The sequence below is a fragment of the Microtus oregoni genome, unplaced genomic scaffold (genome assembly GCF_018167655.1).
Source record: "Microtus oregoni isolate MIOR12 unplaced genomic scaffold, Mior012 000009F_ref0000495, whole genome shotgun sequence".
In the NCBI taxonomy this organism is placed as follows: Eukaryota; Metazoa; Chordata; class Mammalia; order Rodentia; family Cricetidae; genus Microtus; species Microtus oregoni.
In genome coordinates, this window is record NW_024543068.1 from 17,040,104 (window position 1) to 17,056,266 (window position 16,163).

Sequence of the window (16,163 nt, forward strand, 5' to 3'; positions counted from 1 at the left end):
TGCTACTGTCTGCTTGACTCCACCTTCTTTTCCCTGTCCTTTTGCTTGGATTTCCCACCTAGCTATAAGCTGCCCTGCCAAAGCAGCTTCTTTATTAATAAATAAAACATATTCACAGCATGCAGAAGGGAATCCCACATCATATCTACGTGAATTCAACACCAGCCTGGTCTACAAAGTGAGTTCCAGAACAGCCAGGGCTACACAGAGAAAATCCTGTGTCAAAAAATAAAAAAAGAAAAGAAAATCACTCAGTCCTCATAGAGCAATGAAAATTTTCTTTTTCGGGAAATATGCTAAGGATGGAGGCTAGAGTAGAAATGGACATTGCAGGTATTGTTGGTGGAGTGGCACTGTGGTGTCAAAAAGAATTTTCTGGGAAAAGACAGGAGGCTTTAGATTTTTCCATATTGTTTTGTTTGCATTTCATTGAGACTCTGGTCATCTCTCCTCATCTTGCTCACCCTTATTCCAAAATGGAATCATGATTCTGAGAAGTCTGCATTAAAACAAACCCAACATTTGTTTATTTTTTGACAATTTCATATGTGTATAGGATATATTTTGTCTTGATCATATTCAGCCCTCCATTTGTCCTCTCTGATTTCCCTCCCACTGTCGAGATAGTTCAGTGGATAAAATCACTTGCCACAAAGCCTGCTGATCTGCGATCAATCCCCAGGACCCGTTTAGTACAAGGAGAACCAATTCCACATGCAAGTACCAGTATATATGCGTATACTCAGAAGAAAGAGAAAATTTAATCATAAATATTTAAACAACCATTTGGCAACATACCCATTTAGCAAGCAATAGTAATAATATGTTCCTCCCTAGAGCCTTGGCCTTCCTGGCCATGGTCCTTTGACCAAGTTTACAGTACCAGGGATGGATTCTCTCTTCTGAATGCAGGCCTCAAATTCAGTAGGAGTATGGTTGGCCACTCCCATAACAGGCCGCTATTGCACAGTGGGCACATCTTGCTTGGGAGAATGGTATTGTAGCATAACCTGCAGGGTCTCCTGCTGGATAAGATACTTGGATGGTTTTTCTACTCCTGTAGCCTGTCCGTCTTAAAGCACTATGAAAGCTAGCCAGCAGAGAGGGAGCTTCCACTTCCGTTTAAGCTTGATCTGTGCTGCAACCAAAGTGTAGTCCTCAGCAGTAGGACTTTACATCTAGTTCTGACAGGCAACCAAGAGCAATGATGGTTTAAAAATTTTATCGGGCCGGGCAGTGGTGGCTCACGCCTTTAATCCCAGCACTCGGGAGGCAGAGACAGGCGGACCTCTGTGAGTTCGAGAAACCCTGTCTCGAAAAACCAAAATAAATAAATAAATAAATAAATAAATAAAAATTTTATCGGGGGCAATGGTGGCACACGCCTTTAATCCCAGCACTTGGGAGGCAGATGCAAGTGGATCTCTGTGAGTTCAAGACCAGCCTGATCTACAAAGCAAGTTCCAGGACAACCAGAGCTGTTACACAGAGAAACCCTGTCTTTAAAATTTTTTTTAAATTATATTTACATATGTATATGTGTGTGAGTGCACACATGCCACAGTGCAAATGTTGCAGAGGGTAGCTTCTAGAAGTTGATTTTTTCTTCTACCATGTGAGTCTGGGCATGGATATGGAATTGTCAGGTTTGGTGGCAAGTACCTTATCTGCTGAATGAACTATCTCTCTAGCTCTCTGTAGTGAGCCGGACAGGATCGCCATTACAAGATGGTGCCGACATCCTGTCTTGTTGGAAATAAACAACTCCATATTTGGCTCTGCCTTTGGGAGCTGCGTGTCCCCCGCTTCTCGCATGCACCGTGGATAAGGGTCCTTGGGCCTATCCCGATGCAGTCTGGTGTCAGCTGATGGTGGCAGCCAATCACAGGGCGACCCATGTGCCAATTTCCTATATAAGCAGCTGCTTTCGTGCTCTTGGGCCTCTCCCCCTCTCTCTCGGCTCCTGCCTCTGGGCTTCCTGCCCCTCGTTTCCTGCCCCTTTGCTTCATGCGATGGTGACTCAAGCCTTTAATCCCAGCACTCAGGAGGTAGAGGCAGTCGGATCTTTTTGAGTTTGAGGCCAGCCTGCTCTCCAGAGTGAGTTCTAGGACAGCCTCCAAAACTACACAAAGAAACCCTGTCTCAAGAAACCAAACCAATCAACTAACCAAACAAACAAACAAACAAAAATTCAAAGCTAGGATGTATGTGATAGAGAACATATGGGGGCCTGGGTTACCACACTCAGAATAATATTTTCCAGTTCCATATAGTTTCTTGCAAATTTCATAATTTTGGTTTCTTTCACAGCTGAATAAAATTCCTTGTATATAGGTACAACATTTTTGTTGTCCGTCCAGACTGACTCCGTTTCCCAGTTACTGTGAATAGAGCAGCAGTGAGCATGGATGTGCGCATCTCTCTGTAGTAGAGTCTTTGGGTATGTGCCCAAGAGTGACATAGCTGGATCATACGGAAACCTACATTTTAAAAAGTTGTAGATCACCTTTAATCCCAGCACTGTAGAGGCAGAGGCAGGCAGATCTCTGTGAGTTCAAGGCCAGCCAGGTCTATATAGTGAGTTTCAGGTCAGCCAGGACTATGTAAAGAGACTCTGTTTCAAAAAAACAAACAAAATTTTTTTCCAATAAAAAATAAAGTTGTAGATATCCTCCCTCTAGCCCCTACTGTGGTCTTGGCGTATAACCCATGCTAACCTTCACCTTGTGTCTCCTGAATGTTGGAATTCTAGGTGTATGCTGTTATCCCTGGTCGGTCGGTCGGTCTGTCTCTCTCTCTCTCTCTCTCTCTCTCTCTCTCTCTCTCTCTGTGTGTGTGTGTGTGTGTGTGTGTGTGTGTATTACACTTGGAACTATGAACCATAGAATCTTTTAAACTTTTTTTTTCTTTTTTAAAGTATTTATTTATTATGTATACAATATTCTGTCTGTGTGTATGCCTGCAGGCCAGAAGAGAGCACCAGACCCCATTGCAGATGGTTGTGAGCCACCATGTGGTTGCTGGGAATTGAACTCAGGACCTTTAGAAGAGCAGGAAATGCTCTTAACCTCTGAGCCAACTCTCCAGCCCTAAACTTTTTTTTATTTAATTTTTAAGAGTGTGTGCAGGAGGGTTGCACTGGAAACCAGCAGAGGGCATTAGGTCCCCTAGAACAGAAGTTACAGGTAGTTAGGAGTCCCCCATCCTGTGTGGTGGGAACCGAACTCATGTCCTCTGAAAGAGCAGTGCATGCTCTTAACCACTGAGGCAGCACCCTAGCCCTGAGCTGTAGAATCTTGGCAATACTGGATCCTGACTATGAAGGAAAGCTGCCTTTAAGCCTTTTCTCCTGGCAAAATAGATGATTCCTTATTCTCTCAGGGAGTGGTCAGCTGCATTCTCCATTTCTGCTGAGAATGGCTGTTTATAAGACTCACTTTCTGGAGTTATTATTCCATCCTTCTGGAAGGAACCTCATTTTGTTCTCTATGAACCAGGTGTTTAGGTGCCCTCTTTGTGTGAAAGAGGAATATTCCTACCCAGAAGTGCAGGAAGGAGAAAAGTCACTGGAGCCTCAGACACCACCTGCACTGTAACCAAATTGCAAATGGCCGGTCAAGGAGCTTGGGTTGGAATGGGATAGACCCACAGGCCAGTCAGTGCTGGCCTGACTAGAAGGGACAGAGAAAATTGCTGTTGACTGATGGAAGGGGTTTGGCAGAGGCCTCGGCTTCCTGTTGGGGATTTGAGCTCATGCAAACCTTGCTGTTGAGCGGGTGGGGCTGGCCAAGCTTGTTTCTGGTGAGTCTTGTTTCACCCCCACCCACCCTCAGTTCCACAGATGCTGGTTTATTGCAAGCTCCATGCTGACTGTAGACTGAAAGCCTCTCATTGTTTTTGAGCTCTTGTTTAGATAACTGCACATGCCTGTGGTGGCCAGGGCACCCTGTAAAGGAAGTGCCTGGGCTCCAACAGCCCAGCCCTTCTTTCTCTGTGTGAGTGAGTGTAGCTTGTATTCAGGACATTATAAGGCCATTTATTTCTTTGCAGGATTTATTACTTGAGGGATTCTAGGCTTCTCCCCAGTACTTGGAATTTTGGGATGGCTTTTTGTCTTTTCTTCCTTCCATCCATTCTACCCAGAAGGATTACAGGCTATTTTAACCAGGCCTTCTTTCTATACACAGCTGGGATACCACAGCATTCCTCCCCTTGGTGAGAAGATTGCTTTGGGAGGGTGAGGTAGGCATGACTGTGGTGGGGTTAACAGGTTGTTTTTATGACCATGGTAGGGTTAGCAGCCACCCCTGCACTGATGTTTTCAGGGCAGCTCTTCCTTAGATTATCTTCTTTGTCCTCTTTTTCATCACTCTCCTGTCCCAAAAAGCTTCCACTTGGGTGCTCAGTAAGCCATAGAGCACTTACTGCTTTTGCAGAGGACACAGGTTAGATTCCCAGCATCCCCTCTGTGGCTCACAGCCGTCTGTAACTCCAGTTCAGTGGGGCTGATGCCTTCATAGGACCTCCATGGGCACCAGGTACACATAATTATTTGCAGGTAAAATATACACAATACATAAAGTAAATTACTATAATTTTTTTTAAAAATCTGAATCTGGGCTAGGTATGTAGTTCATTTCCTAGCATGCATGCAGCGCTAGGTTCAGTCCTCAGCACCACACATGAACCTGCTGTGGTGGCGCTCACCCGACAAGTCAGTCAGGACCTGCCGTCAACAGTCGTTTATCATTTAGAAACATAGTGGGTTTCCTTTAGTTTTTTTTGTTGTTTGTTTGTTTTGTTTCATGTACATTGGTGTTTTGCCTGCATGTATGTCTGTATGAGGTTGTCAGATCCCCTGGAATTGGAGTCACAGACAGCTGTGATTTCCCATGTTGCTGCTGGGGCTTGAACCTGGGTCCTCTGGAAGAGCAGCCAGTGCTCACCAGCCCCCATCTCCTCCCCGACCTGCCAAAAAAAAAAAAAAAAACAAACTTGTTTTAACTCTGTGTGTGTGCGAGAGTGACATGTGCCACTGTGTGTGTGAGTGTGATTCACATGCCATTGTGTGTATGAGTGACACATGTGCCATTGTGTATGTTCTGCTGAAGCAAGTTCTCCCTCTACCACATGCGTCCTGGAAACTGAGCTCGGGTAGCAGGCATCTTACTGATTCATCTTTTAACAAATTGAAAAGAAAAATAAATACTTCTTATGCTTGTGAAATCATTGAAAATTACCCAGAGGAACACTGATGGTTCTTGTGCTTCTAATACAAAAGAGAAATATATTGTTTAAGAATCTATTATTAGTTAATCTCAGTACTCAGGAGACAGAAGCAGGTGGATCTCTGAGTTCAAGACCAGCCTGGACTACAGAGTGAGTTCTAGGATATCCAAGGCTACACAACGAAACCCTGTCTTGAACCACACACCCTCCAAAAGAAAATCCATTATTGGACAGTTGGGGTGGACATGACCCCTTCTCTGTTTGGGCGTGGTTAAGCAAAATAACTAATGATTTTAATGTGTCCTTTTTTTCAAGATGTGTTAATACTTTTCTATTAATTTTTTTATATTTATTTGTGCGTGCGTGTGTGTGTGTGTGTGTGTGTGTGTATGTGTGTATGTGTGTGTAAGTCAAAGGATAACTTTCAGGTGTCTGTTATCTTCCCACCATGTGGGCCCCAAGGTCAGAATTGAAGTTCAAAGGCTTGACAGCAAGTGCCCTTACCTACTGAGCCATTTTGCCCTTGGTAATCTTTTCTTGTAAAATTATTCAAAATTTACCTTTGGAGATTTAAAAGGGAGGCTGACATTTTAAATAACTTATTTTAATGTAACCAAGAAGTCATTCTTTTTTTCTTTTTCTTTTTTTCCAAGAAACCATTCTTTTTGTTGTTGTTTTATTTTTTGATACAGGTTTGATACAGCCTCTGAGTGCTGGGATTAATGGCATGTGTCACCACCACTCAGCTTCAAGGAGCCATTCTTAACATAACTACTATATTTTAATAGAAGATACTCTTGAATTTAAATGCCCTTTGTTGAAATTCTGATATAAGCCTTACAGGATAGCCTGGACACATGTAAAGAAGCTAATTCAGTGTGTTTTACGGGCTTTTATCCTATCTGCCTCAGACTTGATCCTTGTGCTTTTTGCCTTCCAGTTCTCTCCTGCGCTATGGTGGCAACCTATCTCTCCAAAGTGCCATGAGTGTGCGATTCAACAGCAATGGGACCCAACTCCTGGCCCTGCGGCGGCGCCTGCCCCCTGTCCTTTATGACATCCACTCCCGCCTGCCAGTGTTCCAGTTTGACAATCAGGGTTACTTCAACTCATGCACTATGAAGAGCTGCTGTTTTGCAGGGGATCGTGACCAGGTGGGTGCCTTGGCCGTCTACATCCCCATGTCTTACTGTATTGCTCTCAGTTTCTCTTTTGTACCACATGAAGTAGAACTGTTGATATATATTTTTTCATTTTTTTTTATTTTAAACTTTTTTCATTTTACATATCAACTCCAGTTTCCCCTCTCTCCCCTCCTCCTGCTTCTCCTTCCCACCCTTTCCATTCCACTTCTCAGAGGGGGTAAGGCCTCCTCCCTTGGGGAGACAACAAAGTCTGGCATACCAAGTTGAGGCAGGACCAAGTCCCTCCCCTGTAATCAGATTCGTGACCACCCTAACTGTCATAGCATCTACACCCAGTAACTGATGAAAGCAGACGCAGCCATCCACAGTCACACACGGGGCTGAGCTCCTGGATGGAGTTCATATGAACAAGGCGGGGAGGGTCAAGATTATATAAATATATATTTTTAAATGTATTTTGCATGCATGTACGTCTGTAAGGGTATCGGATTTCATGGAACTAGAATTACAGACAGTTGTGAGCTGCCGTGTGAGTGCTGGGGAATTGAACCTGGGTCCTCTGGAAAAATAATCAGTGCTCCCAACCGCTGAGCCATCTCTTCAGCCCCTGATTCTGATATTTTTGTCTAATAGTGACTGTCTTCATCCAGGATGCCAGGGGTCCAGTCATTCAAGGCACATCCTGTAAACCAAGGCTAGCTACATGATTCTAAGCAACCAGCTCTGCCACATTTGTGGATGGATCTTGAATTTTAAGAGTGTGCCATTCTGAAAGGAAAGGAGCTCGTGGCACAGTAACCTGCCAGTGGAAGGCATTCCCGTAATACGTGCCGTCCCAGAGCCATGTATCTTGAATGGCTTCTTGAATGGTGTCATTTTCTTGAATGAAATGGCCTCAGCAGCCTTGTTTGAGAAAGAACCAGCATTCTAATTAGGATTGACCAGTCCTAGCTCTGTGTTCTAGTCTTTTCTGAGTTGCTGGGACTAGAGATACTGATGATTTAATGGAGACAGTTTAGGGGCAGGAGAGATGGCCTAGGGGTTAAGAGTATTTGCTGTTTGCCCAACACCCACATCAGGCAGCTCATAACCACCCAGCTCCAGTGGGTCCTATGCCTTATTCTCACTTCAGAGAGCACCCACACACATGCATCATGCATAAAAACATAAATGGACACATAAATAAGTTTAAAAGTGGCAGTTTAATAATGGACTTGGCACACTTATATCTATCTGAGCCATAGAAATTGTGAAGTAGTTGTCAGTCATCACTTGGACTGGCCTCAGTAATTGAGCTGAGTAAAGTCATATAAAGAATCTATTGCTGGTAATTCTTTAGCAATACAGCTTTTTCTTTTCAAGGATAATGAATCTTATTGTTGCCTTACATCCAGATAGGGGGAAAAAAGAAATGCTAGTCTCTATTAATGCTGTGGACTCATCAGCTATGTCAAATTTTGACATTAAATTTGACAGAGGCAGTTGGGTGTGGTGGCACACACCGTTACCACCAGTAATCGAGAGGCAGAGGTAGATGAATCTCTGTGGGTTTGAAGTCAGCTGTTTATCTACGTAGTGTGTTCCACACCCACCAGGTCTACACAGTGAGACTGTCCCAAAAATTAATCAATTAACTAAAGTCTCCCTCATCTCTTAAGAAATATTTGTTTGTTTGCTTTTGGAAAGAGGCTTAAAAGAAAGAATTCTTTGAGACTCTCCAAAGACCCTGGTTTTATTTTTTGTTTTTGTTGTTTTGTTTTTCAAGACAGGGTTTCTCAGTGCAGCCCGGCTGTCCTGGAACTCACTCTGTAGACAAGGCTGGCCTCAGTCAAGCTCACAGAGATCTGCCTGCTTCTGCCTCCCGAGTGCTGGAATTAAAGGCATGCATCACTGCCCCCCCCACTCCGGCTAAAATAGACACCTTTTTTTAAAAAATTTTTTTAGATTTTATTTATTTATTATGTATACAACATTCCTTCCATGTATGCCAGCAGGCCAGAAGAAGGCACCAGGTCTCATTATAGATGGCTGTGAGCCACCATGTGGTTGCTGGGAATGGAACTCAGGACCTCTGGAGGAGCAATCAGTGCTCTTAACCTCTGAGCCATCTCTCCAGCCCCCTAAAATTGACACCTTTTATAGGTAGAGAATAGATACCCAAATTTAGGGTTTATTCTCAGTTTGAATCCTAGGGCCTACTAATTTAAAATCCTCATTGAGCACCACTAGATGGCCTCAGTTAGATAAGGGTTGTCTCCTAGGGAAGGCCACAGAACCTAAATGATTTTGTTTTTTATTTGCCTGGGGGTATTATAGACTTAAAAAAAATTGTGTGTGTGTGTGTGTGTGGGCACCATTTGCATGTTTGAGCCTACAGAGGCTAGAAGAGGGCTTTGGATTCTCTGGAACTAGAGTTAATGGGTAGGAACCAAACCCCGGTCCTTTGAGAAAAGTAGTAAATGCTCTTGACCACTGAGCCATGTCTCCAGCTCTCCACTTGGTGGGTTTTTTTTTTTTTGTTTTTGTTTTTTGTTTTTGTTTTTTTTTTTTTTGAGGTGGGCTTTCATGTAGCTCGGACTGGCCTAGAACTCCCCATGTAGCTGAAAAACCTTACACTTGCTAATCCTCGTTCCTCACTTCCTGAGCACATGCTGAGGTTATAGGTGTAAGTCACCAAGCATAATTGATGCTGTTCTTGGGGCTGAACCCAGGCTTCATGCATGCTAGGGAAGTTTCTATGAGCCACACCTTCAGACATAAGTTTTCTCTTGAGTGCAAAGAAAAGTCATGTCCTCGAGATGAAGTGATCAGATTCAGCTTTCTGTTATATAGAATGGCTGATTTGGTTTGTGTTACTGTGGAAATGCCAACCTGGCCTCCTCTTCCCTTTTTCCTTTGTTCATTGTTTTTGTTAATCTTTTTCCATCATCTTTTAACCTATTATGCATGTAATTCTTTTCTTATTGACGAATATGAACATGTAGTAAATGTAATAGCTTCTTACTGCCAAGAAAATAGGCTGAAGGAAAGATGAAATGAGTTAAAAAAAAATGTAGATGTTACGTTTTCTTCAGACTACATCAGCGTCCGAAGCCTGTCTTTATGGTATCCTTAAAACACCCACATCAAAGGCCTCTGCCGCAATGTAGAGCAGTGTAGAGCATGTAAGACCATGGTCTCAATCTTAGTACTATGAGTATTTGGTCTGATGAGTCTTGGCTATGATGGTTTGTTCTGTTCTTTGTGAGATGGGTAGCAGCATCTCTGGCCTCTCCTCAATGGATGTCAATAATGTCATCCTTATTTGTCTTCCTAAGAGACAAAAAAATGGCCAGACACTGCCGAATGCCCCTTTAAAGAGGAACGTGTTCCCTGATTGGGAAACTATGATCTGGTAGATCGTAAATATTCAGCATGCACAGAGACACTTGGGTAGGTTTGCCAGAGCAGAGCCATGTAAAGTGTTTTCAACGTAAGACTGGGTTTTGCCTTGTAGATTAATATATAGTGATAAAAAGCGTTGAGTGCCTTTTGATTTTTCTCTATTTAGATTTGACATAATTATGACTTTTATTCTAGTGGGAATTTACACAGAGACATTATAGTGTCTTTGATAAATTGCATTGCATTTTGATTACAGTAAATGGTTTTTCTAGCATGAACAGCAGGTTATAAAAGTTATTGACTCTGGCTTTTAATAAGTCTTCAGCCTACTTATATCTCCCTTGCAGATTATCAGAGATGTCTGACCCAGTGGATTAGGAAATAGATTTGTGTTTGATATCTGCTCACCCCTTAGGGACTAAGAACATAGCTAACCCATCACTGTCTTGTCTCCAAGCCCTAGAATGTAGTAAGAGCACGATAAATGCTTGCCAAAGTGACTCTTGAGTACTTTGATCAATATGTGGTATTTAGCGCTCTGGACAGAAAGCTTCAACAACTGTAAATCAGGATTGATAGTCATTTCTCCTGGTCAAATTTTAAAGGCCTTGATTAGAATGAATCCAGTGAAAAGTCGTCAACTAAGCTTATAGTTTTAAGTGTACAAACAGTTTTAAGTGCCAAACAGACTTACTGTCCTAGTCTTGGAACATGTCTCTCAAAGATGATTCATAGGCTCTGCCTTCCACAGTCAGGGCTTACTCAGCAGCAGCCAGTTCACTGCGATCTGTACAACTGGGAGTTGTTTTTTTTTTTTTTCTCTAGTCCAGACAGGATTTTTTTTGCTGTTTTTAAGTTGTTTGGGACAGGGTCTCAATATATTGGCCTCAAACTTGCAATCATGTCTCAGCCTTCTAAGTGGGTAGGATTATAGGCATTTGCCACTGCATCCATATTTATGTTGACATCATTCCTATGTCTATACTCTGAAAACTCCTACAGCCTGGGGCGCTGTGCTGTGCACTCTTCATTTAGTCATAGGCTGGGTAATCATCCCAGGGAGGAATTTGAGAATTTCCATAATAGGAATGGATGAACATGGATGATCCCATCCATCTGAGACAGGCAATTAGTCAGGCCCCATGAATGGATCCAGATATTGTGCCAGAAGGCCTGAACTTATCTTTATTTTTTACCATCCTAGGTTCACTGGGTAGTCCATTTGCCTCAAAATGAAATTAATATTTTGAAAAATTAGACTCATGAAATAAAGTATGAAATGATGCTGAGCCCATTTTGTGTCTTTTAAGTTCTAACCACGGAGCTTTCAGAGATCATTCTGAACCAACTCTTCCCTTTGAGAAAGCTAAGGTTCAGAAAGGTAAGGTGCCCAAATCACCACATGTGGCCTACAACTAACATTTGTGCTATGGTTGAGTGAAGTAAGACAAACTGTAAAAATTAGTGTCTGGAGTATACATTAAGAAGCAGTGGAAGCTAGCTAAGTGGAAAGCCTATGTTCTGTCAAAGTAGGATAGCTTCCACTGTTTGGTCCATCACTGCTATGGCAGCCTGTGTTGCCAAAACAAGGTGATTTTCTTTAGAAACACTGGAGTTGATACCTCATTGTAGTGATAGAGCAAATCTGTGTATTATCTGTGTTCTGATGTGGGCCACCATGAGATCTCTGTGCCATACTCCACAGTATATTATCTCATGTTTGGCTCCATGGTCTGTCTGATTAATGGGTGAATGAAAACATTTCCTAGCTTTATACCTTTTAAAATTAATAAAACAGATGTTTGGTGAACATTTATTATGCTCCAGTAAATGTTATGGTGGACCAGTTCACATGACCTTGCATGGTTTGATTTTCATTCCAAGCTCTCTATATAGTCTGACTTCCCTGCTTTAGGCTATAAATGCATGGTTTGTTTATCTGTGGTATACTTGAAATATCCAAATTTAATAATATTCACTGCTAGATTAGGTTACAGTAGCATTTAGTTTGCTGGATATCAGATATCAATAGAAGCAAAACCCTAAGAAAAGAAAAGATTTGAGCTTTTTTTTTTTTTTTGGACACAGTCTCACTATGTTGTAGCAGGCTTTCTTTTGGTCACTAACCAACTTCCATATCATGACACGAAGACTTATGATTAGTTGTGAATGTTTGACCTTATGTTTATCCCACTAGCTCTTATAACATAATTTAACCTGTTTTTCTTCATCTACATACCGCCTTGGGGCTTTTTATCTTTCTTTCATTCTGTATGTCCTACTCCTTGTCTGGCTGACTGGTGGCTGCCTGATTGACTGGCCCTAGGTGTGTCTCTTTCTTTCTCTCTCATTCTCTCTCCTCTCTGTCAAGCCTAGGTTCCTCCTCCTATTTATTCTCTCTACCCAGCAGTCCCACCTATTTCTTTATATTGGCTGTTCAGCTTTTTTTATTAGACCAATCTGATGCCTTCGGCAGGCAAAGCAACACATCTTTACATCGCTAAACAAATGCAGCATAAACAAATGTAACAAATCTTTACATAGTTAAATAAACTTATCAACACTATGTTGTGACCATGAACTTTTGGCCTAAAATGATCCCCCAGTCTCAGCATCCTCCCTTGAGCAGCACAGGTTATCTATAAGCACAGGCTGACCGCCCCATTTTTGGACTTGATTTTCAGCAAGTACACCTAGTCTTAGGGTCTAGTGAGTGACCTTGCAGCTAAACAGCATCCTCCTCTAGGAGTTGCCTGAGCTCAAGTTGTCTCTTCTTCACAAGTCCTTACATTTTGTTGTTTCCTTTCTGAAGCTGGACTGGCTACATTCTGTTCTAAGCTCTATAGTCCCATGTGTATCCAGGGTTAAAAGAATGTTTGTACTCCACCTGCTGGCTCTGCTGGCGCACACTCAGGCAGAACTTGCCTTTTATTGCTTTCTTTTGAACAGTTCTTTAAATGACACTTGTCCTAGCCTGAGTCCAGCTTTCCTGCTAACAGCTTGGGTACCTGGAAATGGACATGCTGATTATTTAAAAACTTCTTAGTCTCAATTAATGGCTAAGCCAGCTTGTCTCTATCTTGCTGAAAGAGGAATGGGGAATATAGGCAAGTGTTCTGAAAAGGCTGAGCAGCAGGGGGACAGAGCATTGGAATCTCTTTCTTGTGGATTTGACAATTGGCAAGGACACCCAAAATCATGGTAATGAAATTGTTTGCCCTCTTCTTCCAAAGAGTTGTCTTTGTACCCCATGAGCCCAACAAAATGGCCATAAATTTGTGAACTGACTTCAGACATAACGTCACTGCTCACCCTCTCTCTGTTGGTGTAGTGTGTGTAGGATGGATGGCAAGGATGTCTGTGTAAGAACTCACCAGACTGGAGACCGCCCTGTAAACTGTAGCTCTACTTTCTATGACTCTGTCCCCCGCTCCTCCCAGCACACACACTCATTTGACCCCACATGTGATATGTTCTTCTTCATAGGACTTTTTCTACAGGAAAATTTAACTCTTAGGTTCCATCCTTTGATTTGTGTGATTTGGCTAATTTTTTCTACTTCCTTGCTTCCTGTTTTATCTCTTGTATTTGAATTCACATAGTAACCTCTAGGTAGCATTGGTTTCATCCTCCTTGAAAGTAAGGCCAAGAGTCATTTGTAATGGCTGGCAGTGTAGGACTAAACCGGGATTAAAGTCACTTCCTTTCTTGTGATTGTTGCCTTTTCTCAGTCATGTTGCCTCCTGTGTTGCTAAGATCCAGTGATCTTCATGGGCCAATGAGGAAGAACTGCAGAGCGTATGGTCAATGAATTCCCTGTATTTACTATTTAGGGAGTGAATTTTTAAAGGAATTTTTGTTTTTATGTTTGTGTCCGTGTGCCATAGCACTTGTGCGGAGGACAGCCTCCAAGTGTTGTTTCCTCAACTTCCCTCCTTGTTTGAGATGGGGTCTCCTCTTCTGTGTAAGTGTGAAATGGGAGGCCCCCGTGCCCTTCCTTTTCCTCTAGGGGCATACCCAGAATAGAGGTGACTCTTATGTGGGGCCTGGGCATCTGCAAGCATGGCAAGTGCTTTCCCCCTCTGGACCATCTCCCCAGCCACTTGGGAGTATATTTTTTATTTGTTTTATTGTTTTGTTTTCTTGAGACATGGTCTTACTGTGAGGCTCTGGCAGACCTGGAACTGAATACATAGACTAGGCTGGCCTCGAACTCATGGGGATCCATTTACCTCTATCAGAGACATGTGCAACCATGTTCTGTGAGTGAATATTTTAGAGGATTTTGTTTTAACCAGTTGCAGACCTGTAGTCCTAGATGCCACAGAGGCTGGGGCAGGAGGATTCTACCATCCCCAAATAAAAAGTTAAAGGAGGGCTAGGAAGGGATGTAGCTCAATGATGGCATGCTTGTCTTTCATATGTGAGGTCTTAAGATTTGACCCTCAGTACCAAGGTGGGGAGGTAGATTGAAGAAAACTTGCTTATTAAATCAGCTGTTTTGAATTCTTTTAAACCTTGGGCTATTTTGAAAATCTGAGAGCCATGAACACTGTCAGAAAGTGCATATTGACGGGCTATAGTGGAGCATGCCTTGAATCCCAGCTCTTGACAGAGTACTGACCTCTGAGTTTGAGGCCAACCTGGTCTACAGAGTTCCAGGATAGTCAAGGGTACACAGAACACACACACACACTGCCCGCCCACCCACCTACCCCCCGCTGCCAAAGTACATATAACCACATAATAATATATGCAGATAATAATAAGGGTTTCCCGGACCTCTGGGATCTGGGTGCTCAGCTATTACCAACCTTGAACAAAGAGGTTCATCCTGCAGTCCATTTGCTGATTCAGTTAAGAACTTAGAAATCAGGGAAAGCCCTCTAGAAGTGGTCTAATTAATAACTGTTTGGCTGAAAAAGAACACACGGTAATCTGGATTTGTTCTTAGGTTAGGAATAAGTGGAATTGCTGTGGTCTGGTAACACGACCTGACAGTTCTCCTTTAAGCACTACCTTAGCTAGGAGTATGGACAGACACTAATGAAGCAGGACAGGTCATACTGCTCCTGCTCTGCCTGCTAGTCTCCTTCAACATATGACTCAATCAATCAATAGCTTTGCCTCTCTTTCCAGCTTCCTCAAGCTTTGAAGAAAAGGGAGATTCATCTTCTTGAGAATGCTTAGAGCCTATCTTGAATAATGAATATCGTTGGGCTAGAGTAAGTGAGAGAATCCAGTCCCCGGCTGTCAGAACTGTGGCTAGTGAGGAAGACTGGGTACTGATGTCATTTGACTAATTCTGCTTCTGCCCAAACCTGGATTTCCAAAATAAATTTATACAAATTCTTGTCTTCAAATAAGGCAAGCTTCTTCTGGCTTATAGCAGCAGCTGCTGATACAGACAGTACTCTTTATAAAAGTTTTCTTCCCTACTGATTATTTGAATATTATCAGCTGCTGTTATGGAATATTTCTTTATTAACATATTTTTCCTACTTAGACCTCATAAAGTTTGGTTATTAATAAACCAAAGAATTCCAGGAGTTTAATAGAGCTGAAATGGCAAGTGATCCAAAACAACAAAAATAACATAATTTCACATGTGAAGCTATTATTATCATTATTATTATTATTATTACTATTATTGGTTTTTTGAGACAAGGTTTCTCAGTAGCTGTGAAACCAGTTCTGGAACTCACTCTGTAAACCAGACTGACTTCAAACTCTCAGAGATCCACCTGCCACTGCCTCCCCCTCCCAAGTGCTGGGATTAAAGGTGTGCATCACCACCACCCAGCCAAAACTATTATTCTTAGGGTATGAATATGCATATATGTCCCTCTTTGGGATGTGAATATGCATGTGCACTCATCCCCTGGGTATACATACATACATGTGTGCTCTCATCCCCTGCGTGTGCATGTGCATTTTCTCTCATCCCCTACGTGTGCATGTGCTTATGCTCTCATCCTCTGCATGTGCATCTGCGTATGCTCTCATCCCCTGGGTGTGCATGTGCATATGCTCTCATCCCGTGGGTGTGCATGTGCATGTGCTCTCATCCCCTGGGTGTGCATGTGCGTATGCTCTCATCCTCTGCGTGTGCGTGTGCGTATGCTCTCATCCTCTGCATGTGCATGTGCGTATGCTCTCATCCTCTGCGTGTGCTTATGCTCTCATCCTCTGCGTGCGCATGTGTGTATGCTCTCATCCTCTGCGTGTACATATGTGTATATTTTCATTAAGAGCCAATGCAATTCTATTTGTCTTATTACCAACTAAGTCTCTCACTTGCCCATTTCCAGAGAAATTTCCTTTAATGCTTTAGATAATATTTGTGTCAGGTACTAGTATAAATAAATTATATAATCACATTGTGTAAATTGTATTTACACAAGT

The 16,163-nt window shown here is 42.5% G+C and overlaps 1 protein-coding gene across 2 annotated transcripts in view; it reads left to right on the forward strand.

The window, feature by feature from the left end:
• Dcaf5 (DDB1 and CUL4 associated factor 5) overlaps nt 1–16,163 on the forward strand; it is a 111,125-nt gene that overhangs the window by 59,076 nt on the left and 35,886 nt on the right. For both annotated transcript variants that reach the window (XM_041658154.1, XM_041658155.1), the window contains exon 6: nt 6,170–6,383. In XM_041658154.1, the coding sequence (XP_041514088.1) occupies nt 6,170–6,383 (214 nt within the window). The remainder of the gene's footprint in view (nt 1–6,169; nt 6,384–16,163) is intronic.